The following is a 21493-nucleotide window of genomic DNA, read 5'->3' as shown; positions in this document are numbered from 1 at the left end:
GAAGTATGTCAGGGCTATTCTTGTTCAGTGTTCAGGAGTTGCTCCAAGCAATACTTGTGGGACCAAGTGGTGCTTAGAATCATACTCAGGTCTCCTTTACACACAGCATGAGCTCAGCCCTTAGGCCCCCTATAAACAATTTTAAAGCAAATTCCCAATAATCACCAAACTAAAGAGAAAAATATCAGGTTACAAATTAATTTTTTCGAGGGGACATGTTCAGGGCTTACTCACTGCTCTAAACTTGGGGATCACTCCTGGTGGACTCGGGGGACCATTTTTGGGGTGGATGGGTGCCAGGGACTGAAACTGGGTCTACAATATGCAAGACAAACACCCTATCTGCTGTACTATTTCTCCATATCTGAAAAATTCTCTTTCTCTCTCATTCTTTTTTTTTGTTTTTGAACTACACCCAATAGTGCTAAGGGTTTTACTACTGGTTCTTACCCAGGTTGGCTGAATACAAGTGCTTTACCTGTTGGACTACTGCACCAGCCCAAAATTAATTTTTCAAAAATTTTACTAATTAAAGTAAAAGAATTAACTAGAAATTCTCACATTTACTTGTTTCAATTTTCTACTAAGAAAAACTAAAGGCATTATTCTTTAACATAAACATCTTTGTATTTAATTAGAAGTAACTTTTTTCAACAGAGTTGTTTTAAACATCCTCAACAGTGTTTGGTGAGGAGATACAGGAGCCATTCTGGGTTTTGCTTTGCCCGGCAAGCCTGACAGTTCCATGCGTGGGGCTGGTGGTACTCAAGGACCATACTGGCACTGCTTGTGCCCATAAAGGTAAGTCTGTGGTGCTCAGGGGTCTTGCAGTACCAGGAATTAGTCTACTGGGCCTTAGATATACTAAGCAGGTATTTACCACGTGAACTAATTTTCAAGGTCCCCACTTCTTTTATTATTAATATTAACATTAATATTAATAATAATAATATTATTATTGTTTTGGGGCTACATCCAGTGGCACTCAAGGGTTAATCCTGGCTCTGCACTCAAAAATCACTCTTGGCATGCCAGGCATCAAACCATGGTTGGTCACGTACAAGGCAAATGGAACTGGGCCCAGTCCCCCTCCCCCCACATCTACCCTACCAACAAAATCCCAGTAACCCCCACCCACTGCCACCATCTTCCTAGCAAAAATTGGTCTGGCTTCACAAATTCTAAATAACAACAACAAAAACTAATAACAACAATAATGGCCACCAATACTTCCCAGGTAGCCCAGTCCAGGAGGATATCTCTGTGGTATTCTCAGAAAGGAGAGGCATGGGGAGCAGATTTCCATTTCTGCATGAACTACAGAAGCCTAATACCACACCTACACCATCTGAGAGAAATGGCTCAGGTCACTTAACCTTATCAAACTTCCCAGCCACCAAATTTGTTTTAGATCTATAAATCCTACATGTAGCTGCACAATACCTCAGTATTTTATAGTAGTGTCAGCCTAGTAGTGTCACAGGAAATCTGATGGGAAAACTACACCGTAATTTATTAGCTCAGTAAGTCTAAACAGTAACACAGCATCAACTAGCACCAACCACTATCTGGTAACTTCTCAGACACTGACTTTAGTAATACCATGGAGAGAAAATAATCAATTCAAACTGATCCATATTGATCTAAATTTAGATGATTTAATTTGCCCTTTTGTTGTAACTAACAATATAAAGTACATTGCATGGAGTCAAGCTATGGTGTTGGATGGAAAATTAGGGACATTGGTAGAGTGAAGGCCACACTGGTGGTATGATTGGTGTTTGAATATTTAATGCCTAAATAACTTTATGATGGCAAATCAACGTGTTATAATAAAAAAGAGCCAATTTCTACTTTTTCTCCCCTCTAAATATTGTTCTCTCTTAACATGTATCTCTCTCAGCTGTCCCTACACTTTTTCTTCATTAAAAATTTAATTAAAAAATAAAATGTCGGGGCCGGAGAGATAGCATGGAGGTAAGGTGTTTTCCTTTCCTGCAGAAGGTCGATGGTTCCGAATCCCGGCATCTCATATGGTCCCCTGTACCTGCCAGAGGGGATTTCTGAGTATAGAGCCAGGAATAACCCCTGAGCACTGCCAGGTGTGACCCAAAAACCAAAAAAAAAAAAAATAAAATAAAATGTCATCTTTTCAAAACTGAATATTACAAAATGAAGGGTAAATCTTCAGCAAAAATGTTTCTAAGAAGAATGGGATTAAATTCAAATAATATACAAACTATATCAAATCTATAAAAACTAAATCTTACTTTGTGTCCTTTTGTTTTTGCTTTTTTGAAGATATCCCAGCAGAACAACAAGGTCTTCTATAACTCTGAAATACTGTGAGCCCGAGGAACTGCAAGCATGAATTGTCACTACTATGAAAATCTGCTGTATATCACAGGCCAGCAATTTGTATTCATTTAAAGGAATGCTGAGGAAAAAGAATAAATTATTTAAGTCAAAGAGAACTAGTTCAAATTTCTGCCCTATCATCACACGTTCATTAATGCATTCATGCAATATTTATTCTTGCTTAATCCATGGTACACTAGAAATATAAAGACCTGCTTTAACACCTAACAAGAAGGTTAGTCTTGGGGCTGAAAAAATAGAACATTCAGGTGAGGCACTTATTTTGCCAACCAGTATTTGACCCCTGGCATCCCATATATATGGTCTCCTAAATTTTCTAGGAGTGATCCCTGAATCTAAAGCCATGAGTAAGCCCTGAGTATTGCCACAGGATGTGGCATTAAAGAAAAAAATGGTTTAGTATTACAGAGCCAGATAAGAAGATAACTATAAAAAGAGACATAGAGATTTCTAGCCCACAACAGAAGTGAAGATTTTGTGGTTAGAGTATAAGGAACTTCACTGAAGTTTACTCAAAAAATTAAGTGACTTAAAAGATACAATATATTTGAACATACTAGTCATTTGAAATACACAATATGAATTATTTTCTCAATTTTTAACTTTGTGAGGATATTTAATGGACTCAAGAAACAATGCACAAGAAAGTGTGAAATTGAAATGAGAATACTAAAAGCAGAAATGAAGAGTATGAAAGATATAAAAAACTCAATATGAGGAATATAATACAAAGGAAGACCTATAACATTCAAGGCAGATCTGTCAACTGAGATTCTATGAGCCAGAAGTGAATGGGGGGACAAAAACTCAATGAAATAAAAATGTCACCAAGAATACTCTATCCAGAGAGATTATCATTCAGATTGGAAAGAATGATACAGAGCTTTATGGAAAGGCCACAGCTTAAGAAATTCAAAGCCTTAAAATCAGTTTTGCAAGAGGTGTTAAAGAACCTTCTTTAAAAGACAGGCAAACCGCAAAGCACTTGGCATTGTTCTTGATATTCATTCATGATGTTTATGGTTGACATCTAGTAGGCTAAGAAAGGCTTTTGGCTTTTGGGCCATACCCAGTGACGCTCAGGGGTTACTCCTGGCTATGTGCTCAGAAATCGCTCCTGGCTTGGGGGACCATATGGGATACCGTGGAATCAAACCGCAGTCTGTCCTAGGCTAGTGTGGGCAAGGCAGATGCCTTACCGCTTGAGCCACCACTCCGGCCCCATAAATATGTCTTTTTTTTAAAGCAAAATTTGCTAAAATTTTGCTCCCACCCACAAATTTTAAGTCATCCAATTTTAAAGGGAAAAGTTCTCTGGAAGCATTATCAAAAAAAAAATACTTTAATGTAAATTTTGCTAAAGTTTTCCCTTTCCAAAGTAGTTTTTAGAGACTTTAAAAATGTTTAAAACTTACTTTTTTTCTAATCCAGTCAGGGCAGCTATAGTATTACATAACACGTAGAGTAGCCCATTATCCAATAACATATCTGCTACTTTAGAACATGAATTTAATATTTGAAGAAGTAGTAAAAGAGCATTATGTAAGAGCACATTGTCATATAAAGAGGTCTCTATTAGTCCCAAAATAGGAATGACAGACCACTTCTGGAAAAGTCCCATGGCTTTCACATCTTCTAGATCAAATCTGTAATAAACAATAGTTAAAAGCATATTAAAATATTAATCATTAAATAAAAAATTGCGATATGCATAATTTTGTTAATCTAGTATAGTAGCTATACAAAACATGTTGAGTATTCTTGGGCTCCCTACTTTTTTTGGGGGGAGGGGATTTTGGGCCACACCTGGTGGTACTCACAGGTTATTCCTAGCTCTGTACTCAGAAATTACTCCTGGTGGATTCAGGAGGAACGTAATAGATGCTGGCATTTGAAACTGGGTCAGTCATGTGCAAGGAAAGTGCTCTACCTGCTGTACTATTGCTCTGGTCCTGGCCCTTTTTGTAAGATCATAAATCTGCCTATTAATATGATGAAAGGTGTTACTTGAAGTCTGTTCCATGGTAAATACATGTTCAAAGGAAACATATATTTGATATTTAGTAAATGTTTCCCACTCACCAGGATCTTGGACAACAGTGCTGTTAGGATTACCTAGGAGTATAAAGAAACACTGGTAATTAAGCTCAAGGCCTCATACTTGTCATGGACACTTTTTAAGCTACTGAACCACCTTCTAGGATCTTCCTTACCAACCACTCAAAACAGCAGATTTTCCAGGATGACATCAGAGACACCTGTGGACACCATGTGAACTTTAGACTTCATGCTACCTAAACCATCTCTAAACCCTTTTCACTAGGTAGTACAAATAGTGGGATGGTCATGACTGCTTCGGTGCAATTATACAGTGGGCCTGGGATTTAAATTTGTGACACTTTCTAGGCAAGTTCTTAAAACCACTAAGCTATCTGGAGCCAATTGTAGTCGTCAATTTTATGGTTTAGATTGACCCATTTAATTTAGTCATGGACCTACTAGTGTCCAAAGCACTCCCTACTTTAGGGGCTATACAACAAGTGTATAAGAAAATATTACATTATTATTTTCTATTGATGTTATTAATATGAATCTGAGAAATTATGAGTTAGTAAAATTAGTTTGCCAAAGGGATAAACTTTATATTTTTGCCCCAATTTTATTTGCCTCTGTAAACCAAAATTAGCACCTTATTTTATTAAAATTAAAAATAATTACAGATATGTAATTTAAAAAGTTACTGAGTTTAAAGTCAGTTGAGTTTAAACATATAGTATTTGAGCACCAATCACACCAGTATCAGCTTCCCTACGTCAGTGTTCCCAAGTTCCCTTCCGCCTCCCTAGCTTGACATCTTGAAAGCTTGACACCTTGACAACCTTGTTTTAAAGCTTGATTATAGTGTATGGATCTCATGTACATTTCATTTTTCTTATATATTAAATTTATGTGGTGACATCTGTTTTCTTCTCAGATTTTTTTGGTGAAAATTAAATGAGATAATGAAGAATTTCTTTTTGTTTGTTTTTTTGTTTTTCGGGCCACACCCGTTTGATGCTTAGGGCTTACACCTGGCTAAGGGCTCAGAAATTGCGCCTGGCTTGGGGGACCATATGGGATGCTGGGGGATTGATCCACAGTCCTTCCTTGGCTAGTGCTTGCAAGGCAGACACCTTACCTCTAGCGCCACCTCACCGGCTCTGAAGAATTTCTTTAAAGGAATAAAAGTGCAAATGAAAATTGTCATTATTGCAATTGAATCCTTCAAGATATGAACTGATATACTTAAAAAGCAAGTAGGAAACAATAAAAGGAGACACACAAATACCATCTTTAACTTTGCTGCCAAATTTTTGGCTTGAAAGAGAGTATTTCTGAGTTCTTTGTTAATCTTTTAGCCATCACACCAGCGTCACATCACAATAATCAGTGAATATCAGGTGAGGGGTTTGCTCTTCTTCCAAATAACCTAAAGTCTCTGAAGAAAGTAAAAAGCTTCTCTAGGGGCCGGGCGGTGGCGCTAGAGGTAAGGTGCCTGCCTTGCCTGCTCTAGCCTTGGACGGACCGCGGTTCGATCCCCCGGCTTCCCATATGGTTCCCCAAGCCAGGAGCAACTTCTGAGCGCATAGCCAGGAGTAACCCCTGAGAGTTACTGGGTGTGGCCCCCCCCCAAAAGAAGCTTCTCTAATATAAAACTTTCCTTCATGTAATTTGTTGCTGAAAACAATTTCTTTTATGTTAACTTTCTCATGTTAATATTACTTGCCAAATTTGAATTATTACTTTTACACATTAGTTAGCACTTTTACACATTAGCAGTAGTTATTTGTTTTTAATAATGAATAAGATATAAAGGGGAAAATTTACACACGAGAATATTACATGAAAATAATTAATTCACCTGGAAAATTATTTATGGCAAATTTTTTTTTCTAAAAGTGACACCAAGTAATTTTCTTAAAAGTAAATTTAATAAAATGTACACCTAAGACAAAAATACCCTAATTATGATGTAAAGAACCCACTTACTCTTCTTCAAGGCCAATACGCCGACCAAAGAACATTTCAATGAAGCATTCTAATAATTCCTGGGTTCCCCGATGAAGATACAACTGGTTGGCTAGCAGTGAAAAGCCACGATTCTTCAGAAATTTATCTTTTTGTTCCTTAGATGCTCTATTAAAATATGCATCTAATAGCTAAGAAAAAATTGGACAATTTAGATAATGTAAAAGATTTCATATAATATGTAAAAATCAGTGTATTAAGTCATATTTGTTATTTAATTTCATATGTATAAATATAGAAAATGAAAAAAAATCTCTTTGTTCATAGCAAATAAAAATGAATTTATCTTTGTCTTGGAGAACATAACATTTTGTGATGGAGAAACTAGCTTTTCACTGACATGCAGACCTACTTAGCCATCTCATAGTCTATTTGTGCCTAATTCTGAAGGCAAAATCAGTAAACACTGATTTCTTCTTTCTGTGTGTGTATATGTATACACAGGTAGAGAGGTCTTTATGTATAGGTCTCTATTTTTAGACTTCTTAGTAAAGAACTCAATTTCCACTCTTTCTTAGTATCTTAAATGCAATATGTCTGAAACAAAATTACTTACTTTTCCTTATAATGTAATTTCTTCCATGATTTTGATCTTAGAACACAGTAGCAGTACCATTCTCCTAATCATTAAAACAACTTACTTTTGGTATTTCTCTGCCTGATACCTCAAACGTACTTAGGAAGACACCTCTCCATTTCAATGACTATCTCTCAGGTTTGCTTGTTCTTTGACTTCCCACTGTCCCATCTCAAAACTTTTAATTTCTCGCCTTCTCTACTGTGTCAACTTTAATGTGTTAGAAGAAAACTTTCGTGTTAACGAAAACTTTCACCTCTATCTCTCCTGCAATCACTCCATCACAGTGGTGACAGACTATTCTTCCTAAAACACACATTCATTTACTGCCCTACTTATAAAGCTTTTCATTTAGAGCATGAAAGAAAAAAAAATTTTTTTTTGCATGAATCCATCCCTGACCCCCATACCATCTCCTATGTTCCCACTCTTCATTAATACTGCCATTGAAGTGCTCATCACAAAATTTCTTATACTGTAACTTATCTAGTTCGATATTTGTCTCTCTCTTTCCTATCAGACTATAAATACCTTGAATGCAGGGGTTAATATTATTTTTGTTTATGTGCCACATAGAAAATAAACCATGTTAAACACAGATTGTTGAATTTAAATGATTAAAAATTACTGTATTTCAAGACTAATTAAAGAAAATAATCAACTTGAAAGAGCACTTCAAGGAGGTTGCTTTGTATTTAAATAACATATTAATCATTTAAAGACACTATTAGTACTTATAATAGGCATAGAAATCTTAGAGAGACAGACGTAAAAAAATAAGCACCAGATCTGGAGAGATAGTACAATGGGTAGGGTAGGGTGTTTGCCTTGTGTGAGGCTGACTTTGGTTTGATTTCTGGTATCCTAGATGGTTCCCCCTCCCCCCAATCCCACCAGGAATAGTTCCTGAATGGAGAGCCAGGAGTTAACCTGAACACCATCAGGTATAGGAAAAACAACCACTCACCCCCCACAAAAAAATTCTCCTAGGTTAGAGAAATAGTACAGAGATAAATTGTTTGCCTTGTAATACAACTGACAGAAGTGCATTGCAAATGACTGAAGTTAAATCTCCAGCACCACATATGAATGGTCCCAAGTCTTGCTGAGCAAAGAGCCAGAAGACTCTGGGCACCAAAGGGTATAGTCCTAAACAACAAAAACATACATCCTCTAGACTGCCTGATGTCCAGGTTGCCCAAAGCACTATTGGTATTGAGTGCAGCCACATCTGGTCCAATCACATAATAGTCAGAACTGGTATCACAGGGCCAAAGATCAATACCAGTGACTCCTGTTGATTGCTCTGAAAGACCACTTGGATAAAAAAAAGAAAAAAAGTTTAAAATAAGGTTAAAAATAACTGCAGGCACAAAGAAAGATGCTATGATGGAATAAATGAGAAATTGGGACAGACAGGTGCTCTTTTGAAAAGTGATGAGAAAAAGTTTCTTTGAAAGTGTCATCTGAGCTGAGACCTAAAATAAATGTCTAAAGTATAAGGTTAAATACTATGCAAGAGATTATTACTTTTTGGGAAAGAGGAATTGGGTGACATCTGTAGCACTTAGGAGCTTCTTCAAATTCTTGGCAGGGCTGGGGTACATGCTATACCAAGATATAATCCAGGGGCTCCTACATGTAACACATATACTCCATTTCTTTCAGCCATTTTCGTGGTTCCACAGGAAGGATTTTTAGTGAGGATTGTATTCTTTATAGACTTAAAAAAACACATTGATATGAATAAATATATGAAGAAGGGCTAAACTTTTGTGACAGACAGGCAGGCAGGGGGAATGAGTGGGGAAAGGGGAAATTGATGGGGAATTGATGGAAAGTATGGGTATTGGAATATTGTATAACTGAAACTCAATCATTATCAACAGTTATTTTGAGCCACACCAGGCAATGCTCAGGGATTATTCCTGGCTTTGTGGTCAAGATCACTCCTGGTGGTGCAGGACTACAGAGGATACAATACAGAGATTGAACCCAGGTTGGCTGCGTGCAAGTTAAGACCTTACCCACTGTACTGTCTCTCCAGCTCCTCAGTAACTGTTTTACTATATCTCATGGTGATTCAATAGAATAAATAGAAAAATTATCTGTTTTTTTAAAAATGAAATAAAATTGTAGGACATGCAAAAATGAGTTAAGAGTTAACAAACTATATTAGTTTATTACTTTACTAAATATAAAATAAATTTTATAGTAGTAAGAGGGAAGTTCATAGCAATATAGACTTACATCAGGAAACAAGGGAAAGCTCAAACCTAATCTCATTGCTTGTGAAACTAGAAGAACCAAATTTAAAAGTAAGAAGAAGGAAAGAAGCAATTAAAAATAGCCTGCCCCACTTGCAGCTCAGCAAGGCAAGCTCACCATACCACAACCGAAAGGATTACAGAGAGAACAGCACAATGTGGTGAACTGGGCCCACTACCTTCATGGTTCAGAGGTTCAGAGAGACGAGCATGCTTCAATCAGCCCATCACAATGGGAGCCAGAGAGACTGAATCAATGAGATGACCCCGCCATGCCCTGCTCACAGCTTATTGGTGTGCACATGCCCAGCACAGTTGAAACTATTCCCAGAGAGACCAGTGCAACAAAGTAAATTGGCTCTATCCCACTTTTGGCACAGAGAAGCGAGTACAGTCCACAAAAGTCAATTCAAAGTGGATCAAAGACCATGAGACTAGACATAGATCCATAAAGTTCACTGGGGAAAACATAAGTAGAACACTCCAAGTCTTAGATCCTAAAATTCTTCAGTGATAGGATGCAATGTAATGGGAGTTCGTTAGAACACTCTTGGCCCCAGAGTATAGTGAGGAGAAGGAAAGAAATTGAGTGGAGGAGAAACACAAATATGAAAAGATGGGGGACAGGGGCCAAGAGGTTTCACTCAAATCCATTGGTGGTGTTGAGAAAGGACAGAACTAAATATCCAAGCCAAAGTCAACGACAATGGAATCAAGAGACCCAAACTTTTAACAATCAAAACTTAAAATGGGTCTCTTATGTTGGCAAGCTGGGGGAGCAGGGGTGGTGGCATGGAATGCATTTTGGGAACATTGGTGGAGTGAGGTCCATCTAGTGGTTAGAGAGGCCCTGAAACATTGTATGTTTGGAACCCAAGTATGAAGAATTTTGTAAATCATGTTTCAATAAAATAATAAAAGTTAAAATCTATGAGAAAAAATATCTGTAGTATTTCTATATGTAAACATTAAACTAGAAGAGAAAGAAAGAAACCAAAATATTATACAAAAGCATTAAATATCTTGAAATCAACTTAAAGATATACTCAAATGCAGAAAAATATGTTATTAAAAGTAAACATAAGAGGACACAAAAATATGGAAAGTAGTCCACGCTTATGACTGGAAGATTAACACTGTCAAAAAGACCATGGTATCAAAAGCATCAGATTTAATGTAATTCCTATGAAAATACCAAATGCTATAAACATTTACATATACATAATAAATTTCCCTCAAGCACCAGACAAATTTTGAGTAAAAGAGATGGGAGGTATTACATTCCCTGATTTTAGCTTATATTTAAGAAGCTTTTTTCCTCTCAGTATTGTGAGTATTGAAAATTGTGTTTATTGTGATTAATGGAACAAAAACATTTTCATATCAAGGGAACAGAAATGAGAGCCTGGAAGTAAAGCCTTAACTATAAAATTTCCTATAAAGTATCTTCACAAGTATACTGTGTAAAGTGGATAATCTTATGTTAAGAAATGAAATTAGAGGGACTGGTACAACACATAGGGTTACTTTCCTTGCATATGGTTGACCAGGTTGAATCCTTAACAACACAGATGGTCCCCAAATCCCTGCCAGGAGTGATAGCTGAGCAAAATGCCAGGAGGAAGTCCCAAGCACTGTTGGTGTGATGCCAAAACCTATAATACCTATAATACCTATAATACCTATAATACAAGAAACAAAAACCAAACCAAACCAAAAAAAGAACACATAGATATTAATACCTATCATACCAAACAAAAAATTAAAATGGATAACAAACTTGAATTTCAGAAACAAATGCACAAAATTCATCAAGAAAAGCATATAGAACTCTCCATACTATGTCAGGAGTCTTTTCAATAATTTTATTCCACTGTCAAAAACCAACCAACCAAACGAACAAAACCAGATGGAACAATATTGAACAATAAAGTTCTTGCACACTGAACTAATCTCAGGATAAAAAAAAGACACTCAAATGGAAAGGAGAAAAATATCTGTACACTATTAAGCTAAATGTATAAAGTATTCACAAGCTCCAGAACAACAATGGTAAAAAACCAAATAATGGGGAAAACATGCAGTGCAGAGATGAATAGGTATTTCCTTAAAGATTTATGAGTGGACAACATAAATATGGAAAAATTCACCTTCGCTAATTATGTGAGGGAATACAAATAAAATGACAATAAAGGTCCCACTAGTGAGAAAGGCCTATCTAAAAAAAGAGTAAACAACTAGTGGGATTGTGGTGAAAAAGGAATGTTCATTCACTGCTGATAGGAATGTAAACTGGTTCAACCTCTAAGAAAAACAGTATAGAGGAATTTCAAGAAATTAAAAGTTACTACTATATGACACAGTAATTCTACTTATCAGCCTCTATCACAAGAACACATAGATATTGGGGCCGGCAAGGTGGCGCTAGAGGTAAGGTGTCTTGCCTTGCAAGCGCTAGCCAAGGAAAGGACCACGGATCAATCCCCGGCACCCCATATGGTTCCCCAAGCCAGGGGTAATTTCTTAGCGCTTAACCAGGAGTAACCCCTAAGCATCAAATGGGTGTGGCCTGAAAAACAAAAACAAGAAACAAAAACCAAACCAAACCAAAAAAAGAACACATAGATATTAATGTGAAAATTATTTGTATACCTATGTTCATTGTAGTGCTGTGTACAGTAGCTAACAAATGAAAACATATAAAAACCAAATATCCAACAGATGAGTGAATAAAGGACTAGGATATATACACAATGAAATATTTCTCAGTTCTAAGAAAATGAAATCTTGCCTTTTGTTCAAACATGGATAGAGCTAAAAGGTGACATGTTAAAAAAAAAAAGTAAATCAGAGGAAGGACAAATACTGAATGATCACACTCATCTACAGTACTGAAAGAAACAAACATGCATGTGGCCGACCCAGGTTTGATGCCTAGCATCCCATATGGTCCCTTAAGCTTGCTAGAAGTAAGTTTTGAGAGCAGAGACAGTAACCTCTGAGCACCCGTGGGGTGGGGGTCCAAAACCAAAACCAAACAAAACAATAAACAAATCAAGGGAGAGAGTATATGGTGATCTGACTATAAAACTAGGTTAACCAAGTGGTGGGAGGAGGAAAGAAGTGAGAGAAATAAAAGAGACATCAGGGAAGTGCTGAAGGGTCTTTTACACTTTGGTGGTGATGGAGGTACACTAATTTTGTACAGTGAAAACATGCTTTTGTAACATATTTTGTATAGTAAAATCAAACATGAATATTATCTCAACTACAGTTTTTTAAAAAGAAAATGCACACACTGGGACATTACCTCTGCTTAAAATTTTTAACAAAATAGAGCTCTGGATCTATTATTCAAAATTTAAATTACCCATATATTTATTTTTCTGAATTTAAACATCATATCTAGTATGTGTATTTACCTTAATAACTCCTTGCTGTATAGCAGGTGATGGATGATTAATAAGGACTAAAAGAGTATCTGCTTGAATAAGCTTGTCCATAACATCTTCAAGCATAATATCAGGCAGGATGAGAAGAACTCCACTTAATAGTTCATATAATCCACAGCAAATAGGAACTAAACAATCTTCAATCACACTAAAAATAGAGACCCAATATGTCTTAGAATATAACCTAAATGTGAAAAGTAAATGACAATTTCCTTAAGAACTGTGAAGTGGCTGGATAAAGGACAGAGATTAAGGTGCTTGATCTGAACACAACCGACCTGAGTTTGATACCCAGCACCACTCATAACTTATGATATCCTGACCATCAGGAGTCATCTCTGAGTAGAGCCAGAAGTCCTGACTGAGCATGATTGGTTGTGCTCCCTCTTGCCCACCCCCAGACAACTATAGCTGTTGTTATTAAGTAATAATTTAAATTAAAAATTAATTTAATCTAATTTTAATTAAATTTAATTAAAAAGTTAAACAATAATTGAATGTTCAAAAGATTTAAAGAATGAAGAATGTTTCTTGATATAATTATTATTTTACAATTTTTAGACTTGTTATCATTTTTGCATTTAATCTATAAAAATATTTTTATGAAGACCAATATAGTCACTGGTCAACGATACTACTAGGACTATTAAAAATTAAGTAACATATTAATTTCTTGGACTAACAGTCCATGTACTCAATAGGTATACATCACTAGGGTCTATTATATTAATAGCACTGATAAAACACTTTTATTACAGAAAAGCTACACTATACAGAATTTCATTACCTGAGATTCTTTAGAAAACAATAATAAATTTGATCATTCTCCTGAACAAAATTTTCTTTTATAACAAAAAAGAAAATAGCATTTAATATTATCTAGTATTAAAATAAGATTAAAAAAGTACCTTCATGTTTGTAATATATAATTTATATTATAGAAAGCGACATAATGTAGACAATTCTAGATGCATAGAAATTCTGCAATTAGGGCGTATTGGTGGTGGAGGGCATCAAAAAAAATACACAAATACCTGTGAGCACCAGTTGTTTGGTTGTAGTTTGGCTCATAGCCAAGAGAAAAGGCAAAGTTTTCCCAGTCATCAGTGTTCCTATCAACAAGACTTGGCCATAGGCCAACAGCAGCACCTCCGTTCTGTGAAGGAAAAGCAAGTCCCAAACTGGCAATAGTGGTATGGCTTTGCTGAATTGTGGCCAATCCCTTTAGGTAATCAGGCCGGTTTGGGCAGAACTCATCTCCAGGACTGTCTTCATCTGATCTGGGTTCCAACTCCTTAAATCCTAAAGTTCCTTTTGGGACATCGTTGACAGGATTTTGAACTGACAGGGGAGCTTCCATTTCACAGATAGTTTTTGCAGACTCACAGCTACTGATGAGTGTATTTTCTTTGCCTTTTTTCAGTGTCTCAGAACTTTCCAGAAGATTTCTTTTCTCTTTCTGTGAAGTAACATAAGTATCTGGCATGTTTTGTAATTTATTAATACTACAACACAAACTTTTAGTCAAATTTTGTGGATGCTTTAGAGGTGAAGTAGGGAATGCTGGTAAACTTCTAGTACGATGCATGCTGGTTGTTTTCCGTTGTGAAATACTACTAGAGGAATTGTTTCCTAGGGAGAATCGACAGAAAAAAAGCTACATAAAAATCCAGTAAGTGGAAACACTTCTTTTCTGTACCATTAGTCCTAACCATTCCACTAAAAGTATGATTATGATAAATTAACTATTAATAAGCAATACTGAATGATTCATATTAGTTAATGCTCCTATTTACTAATGGTTAAAATTATTGTGACAAACTTTTTCTCCTAGGACATTGTTGACTGAATGATTCAAAATCTATGAAAACTGATGTTTAAACTATAGTGAAATTATGTGAAACAACTTATTTCTTGTTTTGGGGCCACATCTGGTGATGCTCAGGGCTTCTGCTGGCTCTGCACTCAGGAATTCCCTCCTAGCAGTGCTTGGAGGACCATATGGGATGCCAGGGATTAAACCTGGGTTACCTTGTGCAAGGCAAGCACCCTATCTGCTGTATTGTACTATTTTTCCCCCATCCCAGCCCAAGTGAAACAATATACCTCAGGCAAGCGTTTAGGGTATAGATAGTTAAATGGAGTGTGAGCTTATATATAACTGGATTCAAATAATAGTTCTGTCAGTTGGCCTTTGGTATATCTGCTTATATGAGGGTTTAGTTTCTCCAAATGTAATATGAGAATTCAAAATATTTACTATGCAAAGTTGCTTTAATTAAGGACTGAGGTGTTATATGTGAGGTACATATTATAGTGTCAGTTCAATCAAAGGCAGTATAGTATACTTGTTGCAATTATTACTAAGTTAAATATCCCTGGAAAACTCTCTTTTTTTCCAATGTTGTAATACTTTTTACTGCTATTATAAGCAGGAAAGTTTTTTTTTTTCTTGATATACCTCTTAATGTGCTGCCTCTGATATTCTATGTAGGAAAAAAGAGAGACGTGATTCTCACCATACATGGGAAAATCAAGGTGTGCTTTTATCGAGCATGAGTAATATGAAAGAAGTGTGAAAGAAATGCACATACTCAGCTTTGACTCTAGATCTACTTAGTTAGAATATACATTGCAGGGGCCCAGGGAAAGTTTTAACATGTTTTCCAGATGATTTTCTCTTTTTAGTGTTAAAAATTGAGGTGCATTAGAATGGTGTAAATAGGCACTGAAAGAATTTCTTTAGAACATATTTTGTATTAATTTACAAGCTTTTTTCCTAGTTATTTCTAGATTTTGGATAGAGGCATAAGGCTACCAAAATATTCCATTAAAACAATCTGGAAAATAAGATGGAATGATTTTATTTGAAAATGTTTCAGAGAAATTATGCTTTTAAAATAAACATTAAAAATTCAACTAAATATGTTAAACATAAGTCTTAACATTTTATAACAAGAGGCCATAAATATGCTTATGAATAACTGAAATATTTGAGGGAGAGGAAAGAAACTAGAATTAATACTCATATATTTTGTCCTATCTATCCCTATCTCTCTAAGCTATTCTTTTATAATCCTTTTACATCTTATAATAAGACTAGGAGCTAGCAATCATTATTGGAGCTAGAATAAGACTAGGATAGATTAATAAATATGTCTCAATATGGAAGAGGTCAGTGTAAAAAAAAAAATATGTATATGGAGAGTTGACAGCCAACCTGGGTCGTTTTTTTCCCCTCTGTGTCAGTAGAGATGAGGGATTCTGTTAAAATTAGATGAGCTGGAAAAATAGCACATGTATTTAGTGAGTGAGCCTTGAAAACATATGGTCATAAAATCAAATTCCTGGCATACCACATGTATCAAGGACATACATGTATTCCATTGTTGGCGCTATGCTGCAATTCCTGTCATCACAATTTGTGGCTGCACTGCAGCCAGGTGTGTGTAAGTACTGCAAAGAGTTGTGATCTCCAGAGAGGACAGCTGCTGAAAAGAAGTCCGAGCTCTATGGAAATGTGGATGTTCGCAGAACACTTGTGTGATCACTGTAGCAAGTGGGTATCACAACTATAATTTCTAGGTTTTAACTAGGAATGTAATCCTTGGCAAAGTAACTAAAGGAGTGCACAGCTCAAATGCTATGCAGCTGAGTGTGTAAGTACTGTAACCTGTTGTAAACACCACCGTTTAAAATCACAGTGTAAAAACATTGTGTAAGTACCTCAAGGCAGGCAATCAAGGCTGCCACAAGGCAACCAGTGTTATCACAACATTAACAATAACAAAGGATGCTAGAGAGATAGTATAGCAGGTAGGACCTGTCCCTCTCACAAGGCTCTTCCCTTAAAAGACCCAGTTTTGGTTTCCAGCACCCCACATGGTCCCTTGAGGCCCTGCCAGGAGTGATTTCCTGTACGCAGTGCCAAGAGTAAGCACTATCACCAGGTTTACACCCAAAACAATAAAATTAAAAGTCAATTACACAAAGAAGTGGGGTTAGAAAGAGTAAAAAATGAAAATAGTGAACTAGGAAACTGCAAAGATGGCTCCAGTGCGGGCCCTGGGTTTGATTCTCAATACTGATGCTGCTTCCTTCAGCACACACAGGTATGTCCACCACACTAATAGTGACCCAAAAAGTAAAGTAGAAATTTTTCCATATACTTTAAGCTTAAAGAACTGAATATACTTGTTATGGAAAGAAGAAGCTGATTCTGAATGTAGAGAAGACATAGGGCAACGTTCAAAGGTAAAACCCTAATGGGAGAAATTCTCAGAATTGACTTTTTCTACAAGCTGGATTTCATATTATAAGACTAGGTAAACTAAGACAAAGTAATTTTGTTGTTGTGTTATTAAGTCAGGATGTCAAAATGAAACAAGAAAATAGAAGGTACTGTGAAGAAAATTGTTGGCTATAATGGGATTCTAACTACAGAGTAAGAATATACAAACAAGAACTTTGGAGATATAAAAATTAACAAGGAGGTTACTTGAAAATGAGATATGGAAGTTTCAGAGGTAGGAGACGATTTTAACAGTGATAAAAGTCCAGGATAAGTGCATGCATACAGCTATATTAAGCATTTAATAATATTCAGAACTAAACTTGGAATGATTTAACGTCCATTATTGTTATTTTTACCTTCATGTGGTGAAGCAGTAAAGCCAGATGGGCTTATTGTCCTAAATCCAGGACTAGGCACAGACTTGCCTCCACTGCTGGAGTGCCTCAGGTGCATTATTGACTGTACTTTCTCCTGAAATATCTTACCATCTAAAAAAAATTTAATAATAAAAATTTTTAAAATACTAATTTAATTTTATGAAAAGTTCAAATAGAAAGAAATATAGCACATTACTAATGTACATTTAGTAAGAGTACTTACACACTATATATTTACAATATTCTATTTGCTACATCAAGTTCTTCAAATTTTCTTTCAATTCAATTGCATTTATGTTCTATAATTTAACAATTGACTACTCACTTTTTTCTTATTTTTATTTTATTGAAATCATTGTGATATACAAAGTTCTTCACAGTTGGTATTCAGACATACAATGAATTAGGGCCAATCCCATCACTAGTGTCCATCTCCATCCACCAATGTTCCCTGAGTACACCTTATATCAACCATCCTGGCACCTCAGCCTGACAGTATAACAGGCCCATTTAAAATTTAGATTGTTAAAGTTTGGATTTCTTGATTCCCTTGTTGTTACCTTTGGCATTGATACTTCGCTCTGTCCTTTCTTAACATCACCAATGCATCCAAGACCACTTGACCCTGGCCCTCATCCTTTCATATTTATTTTTCTCCTCCACTTTCCTTCATCTGGGGCCAAAGGTGTTTGAGACAACTCTCATCATTTAAACCATTGCATTTCTTCATGCAGTTACTCTAAATACCACACATAAGTGACATCATTCTGTATTTATCCTTCTTCTGGCTTACTTCATTTAACATAATATTTCCCAATTCCATCCATGTTGCAGCTATGTAGAATTCCATTGTATATATGCACCACATCTTCATGATCCACCCATCTGGAACTACTGAACTATTCATTCTTTGAGAAATAAATTTTATATACTGTTTTTATATACTGAATATTTATATGAATATATATTTATATATCATTATATATTATATTACATATTCTATATATGATATATAAATATATTTTATATGCATATATAAAATATGAATTTTATATACTGTTGTATATACTGTTTTTTATATACTGTTTTCAGTGTCTAATGACTCTGGAAAGAACACCTTTAGCTTAACCTTACTTTTTGAATTTCCTATTTGAAAATTCAACAGACTTCTTAAATATGCCACAAATTATAAATTAAGATAATTTATAATTATAAATTATAATTATAATTATATATTATACAATTATAAATCTTTCTGCCCTAAATTCACTTTTGATCTTTAGCTCATTTGGTAGAAGCATCCATTTTATGTAGAAAACTGTAGTCACACTTGAAAACTATCTTCCTTTATTCATCCTGTCTTCAGGATAAATTTATTTCAAATTTTTTTTTTTTTGGTTTTTCAGCCACACCCGTTTGATGCTCAGGAGTTACTCCTGGCTAAGCGCTCAGAAATTTCCCCTGGCTTGGGAGGAACCATATGGGACGCCGGGGGATCAAACCGCGGTCCTGATCCTTGGCTAGTGCTTGCAAGGCAGACACCTTACCTCTAGCGCCACCTCGCCAGCCCCATATTTCCAATTTCATTAACTCTTCTTGTCCCCAGCATAATGCTTCAATGCTAGTCCTTATAATCTCTTATTGAATTATTGTCAATTTAGAATTATCAATTTAGAGTAGATAATAGACAATAGAATTGACAATAGAATCAAAAGACTTCTAAATAATATCTGTCAAAGACATCTGGGCATCTTTAAATCTTCGGTGCTACCAGAGTTATTTTTGTCAAATAAAACCCTGCTTAGAACTTCCAGTAGTTTTCTATTAACTCAAGTCAAGTCAAGCTCCTTGTCCGTAGACTCTCATAAGATAGTCCATAAATCTGCTTCCGGACTCCTTTCCTATTTCTTACATTTTAGTAAGCAACACCAATTTTTCATAATACTCTATCAAATGCATAGGGATTACTTTGGCTCTGTGCTCAGAAATGACTCCTGGCAGGCTTGGGGGACCACATGGGATGCTGTGGATAGAACTCAGGTGGATCCTGATCACATGCAAGGCAAACACCATACCCAGTGTGCTACCACCCTGGCCCTCCTTAAAATGTTTTGCACTTAGTTTTTCTCTCTAAATTTACTATCTAGGTTTGGTAAATTGGGCACACTTGTTTACTTGCTTCATTATAGTACTCTTCACTAGTTCTTTAAAAATTCTGATTTTTCCTTTATTAATTCCTCTTTCTCATCTAATCTTCTAAAATAATATTACTAATAGTTCTGTCTTAGAGCTTCCTTTTCCTCCTCTATATCTTCCCATCTATTTTTAGAATTTTTTTCAAAAGCTATTAATATTTTATACTGAGAGATATAGAAAGGTATATCATTTACATATAAGTATATATGATATCTATCTGTATATTATATATTTACATATATATCTATATACCTATATAGAGATATCTACATACCCATATAGAGATATCTAAATATCTATATATAGCTATCTATCTATATATCTCAATATCTCTATCTATAGGCATATATAGATACATATATAAGTACACATCTATAGGTACATATAGAAATATCATTTATATATACATGCCTTAGGTTTTAGCCACATATTATGACATTAATTTTAGGATCTTAGGAATTAATATTGTTGTTGTTTTTAGTAAATAGTTCAGGCTTTCAAAAACAAATTTTTTAATGGGAAAATAAATTTAATATAAAAATACTGTTATTATATTTTATTTCTTAGAAATAAATAACAGTGTTGAAATAGTTGAAAATAAAATATGTAGTATTATTTATGTTTGGGATACTATAGAAATATATTTATAATTAATGTTTCTAATAGAATAACAACTAAGATTTCTTATTATGGTTTGTGAGGTATAGTGAAGATTTTTTTTTAGAACATTTAGATGTAAACTATCAAAATTCATGACAGAAGCAAACATGATTTCTTACGAAACAAAAAAGGGTTAAAATAGTGATTTTTCAGAACTTTTCAGTCCTATACTTATTTTATACTGATACAAATATTAAAAAAATCAGAATGCAGGAGAAGACTTATTTATCTCACTCAGTAATATTTCTACAAACAGTTAAAGCAATATTTAACAGCAAAATAAAGAATATATGCTTACTTAATATGATTTTAGTTACCAAATTCAGAGACCCAAGTAGCCTAATTAAAATAGAATAGCTAAGTTTTTCTCTCTTTTTTTAAAATTTAAGTTCCATAATTACATACATGATTGTAGTGGGTTTCAATCATAAGCAACACCCTCCTTCACCAGTGTAACATTCCCACCACCAATGCCCTCCCTTCCGTCTCCCCACCCCTGCCTGTTATTCAGATAGGCATTCTACTTCTCTCACTCACTGACATTGTCATGCTAGTTGTTAGTGTAGTTATTTCCCTAACTGCACTCACCACTCTTTGCGGTGAGCTTCATATCGTGAGCCAGTCCTTCCATCCCTCATCTCTGTTGTCTCTGGGCATTACTACAATAATGTCTTTTATTTTTCTTAAAACCAAAAGGTGAGTGAGACTATTCTGTGTCTGTCTCTTTCCTTCTGACTTATTTCACTCAGCATAATATATTCCATGTCCCAACACCATTTGTTGAAGAGACTTTCCTTACTCCATTTTACATTTCTTGCCCCTTATCAAAGATTAGTCGATTGTATGTCTGGAGACTATTCTCTGAATACTCAAGTCTATTCCACTGATCTGAAGGTCTGTCTTTATTCAAATACCATATTGTTTTAATGACTATTGTTTTTAAATGACAATTTAAACTTGGGGAATGTGATGCCTCCCATATTCCTATCCCCAACGGTTCTTGCTATTCGTTGGTGTTTATTATTCCAAATAAATTTCAGAAGTGCTTGATCCACTTCTTTGAAGAATGTCATTGGTTTCCTTAGAGGGATTGCATTAAATCTATATAATGCTTTGGGGAATATTGCCGTTTTAATTATGTTAATCCTCCCTATTTTTAGAATTTTAACTTACCTCTAGAAGGGAAATTTCAGTTCTTTAGATTCTAGTGTAATAGTTTACTT

General features: G+C 35.2%; 2 protein-coding genes across 2 annotated transcripts in view; one reads left to right on the top strand and one right to left on the bottom strand.

The window, feature by feature from the left end:
* LGALS8 (galectin 8) overlaps positions 1-21493 on the top strand; it is an 811943-nt gene that overhangs the window by 21508 nt on the left and 768942 nt on the right. The gene's annotated exons all lie outside the window — the stretch shown is intronic.
* LYST (lysosomal trafficking regulator) overlaps positions 1-21493 on the bottom strand; it is a 193829-nt gene that overhangs the window by 76079 nt on the left and 96257 nt on the right. The window contains exons 21-26 of the mRNA XM_049789035.1: positions 17394-17525; positions 13778-14375; positions 12714-12891; positions 6409-6578; positions 3795-4025; positions 2271-2437 (exon numbers count right to left, since the gene is read on the bottom strand). Coding sequence (XP_049644992.1) covers positions 2271-2437; positions 3795-4025; positions 6409-6578; positions 12714-12891; positions 13778-14375; positions 17394-17525 — 1476 coding nt within the window. The remainder of the gene's footprint in view (positions 1-2270; positions 2438-3794; positions 4026-6408; positions 6579-12713; positions 12892-13777; positions 14376-17393; positions 17526-21493) is intronic.

This window comes from Suncus etruscus, chromosome 15, assembly GCF_024139225.1.
Source record: "Suncus etruscus isolate mSunEtr1 chromosome 15, mSunEtr1.pri.cur, whole genome shotgun sequence".
NCBI classification, from domain to species: domain Eukaryota; kingdom Metazoa; phylum Chordata; class Mammalia; order Eulipotyphla; family Soricidae; genus Suncus; species Suncus etruscus.
Note: the sequence above shows the minus strand (reverse complement) of the source record. Positions and strands in the feature narration are given on the sequence as shown.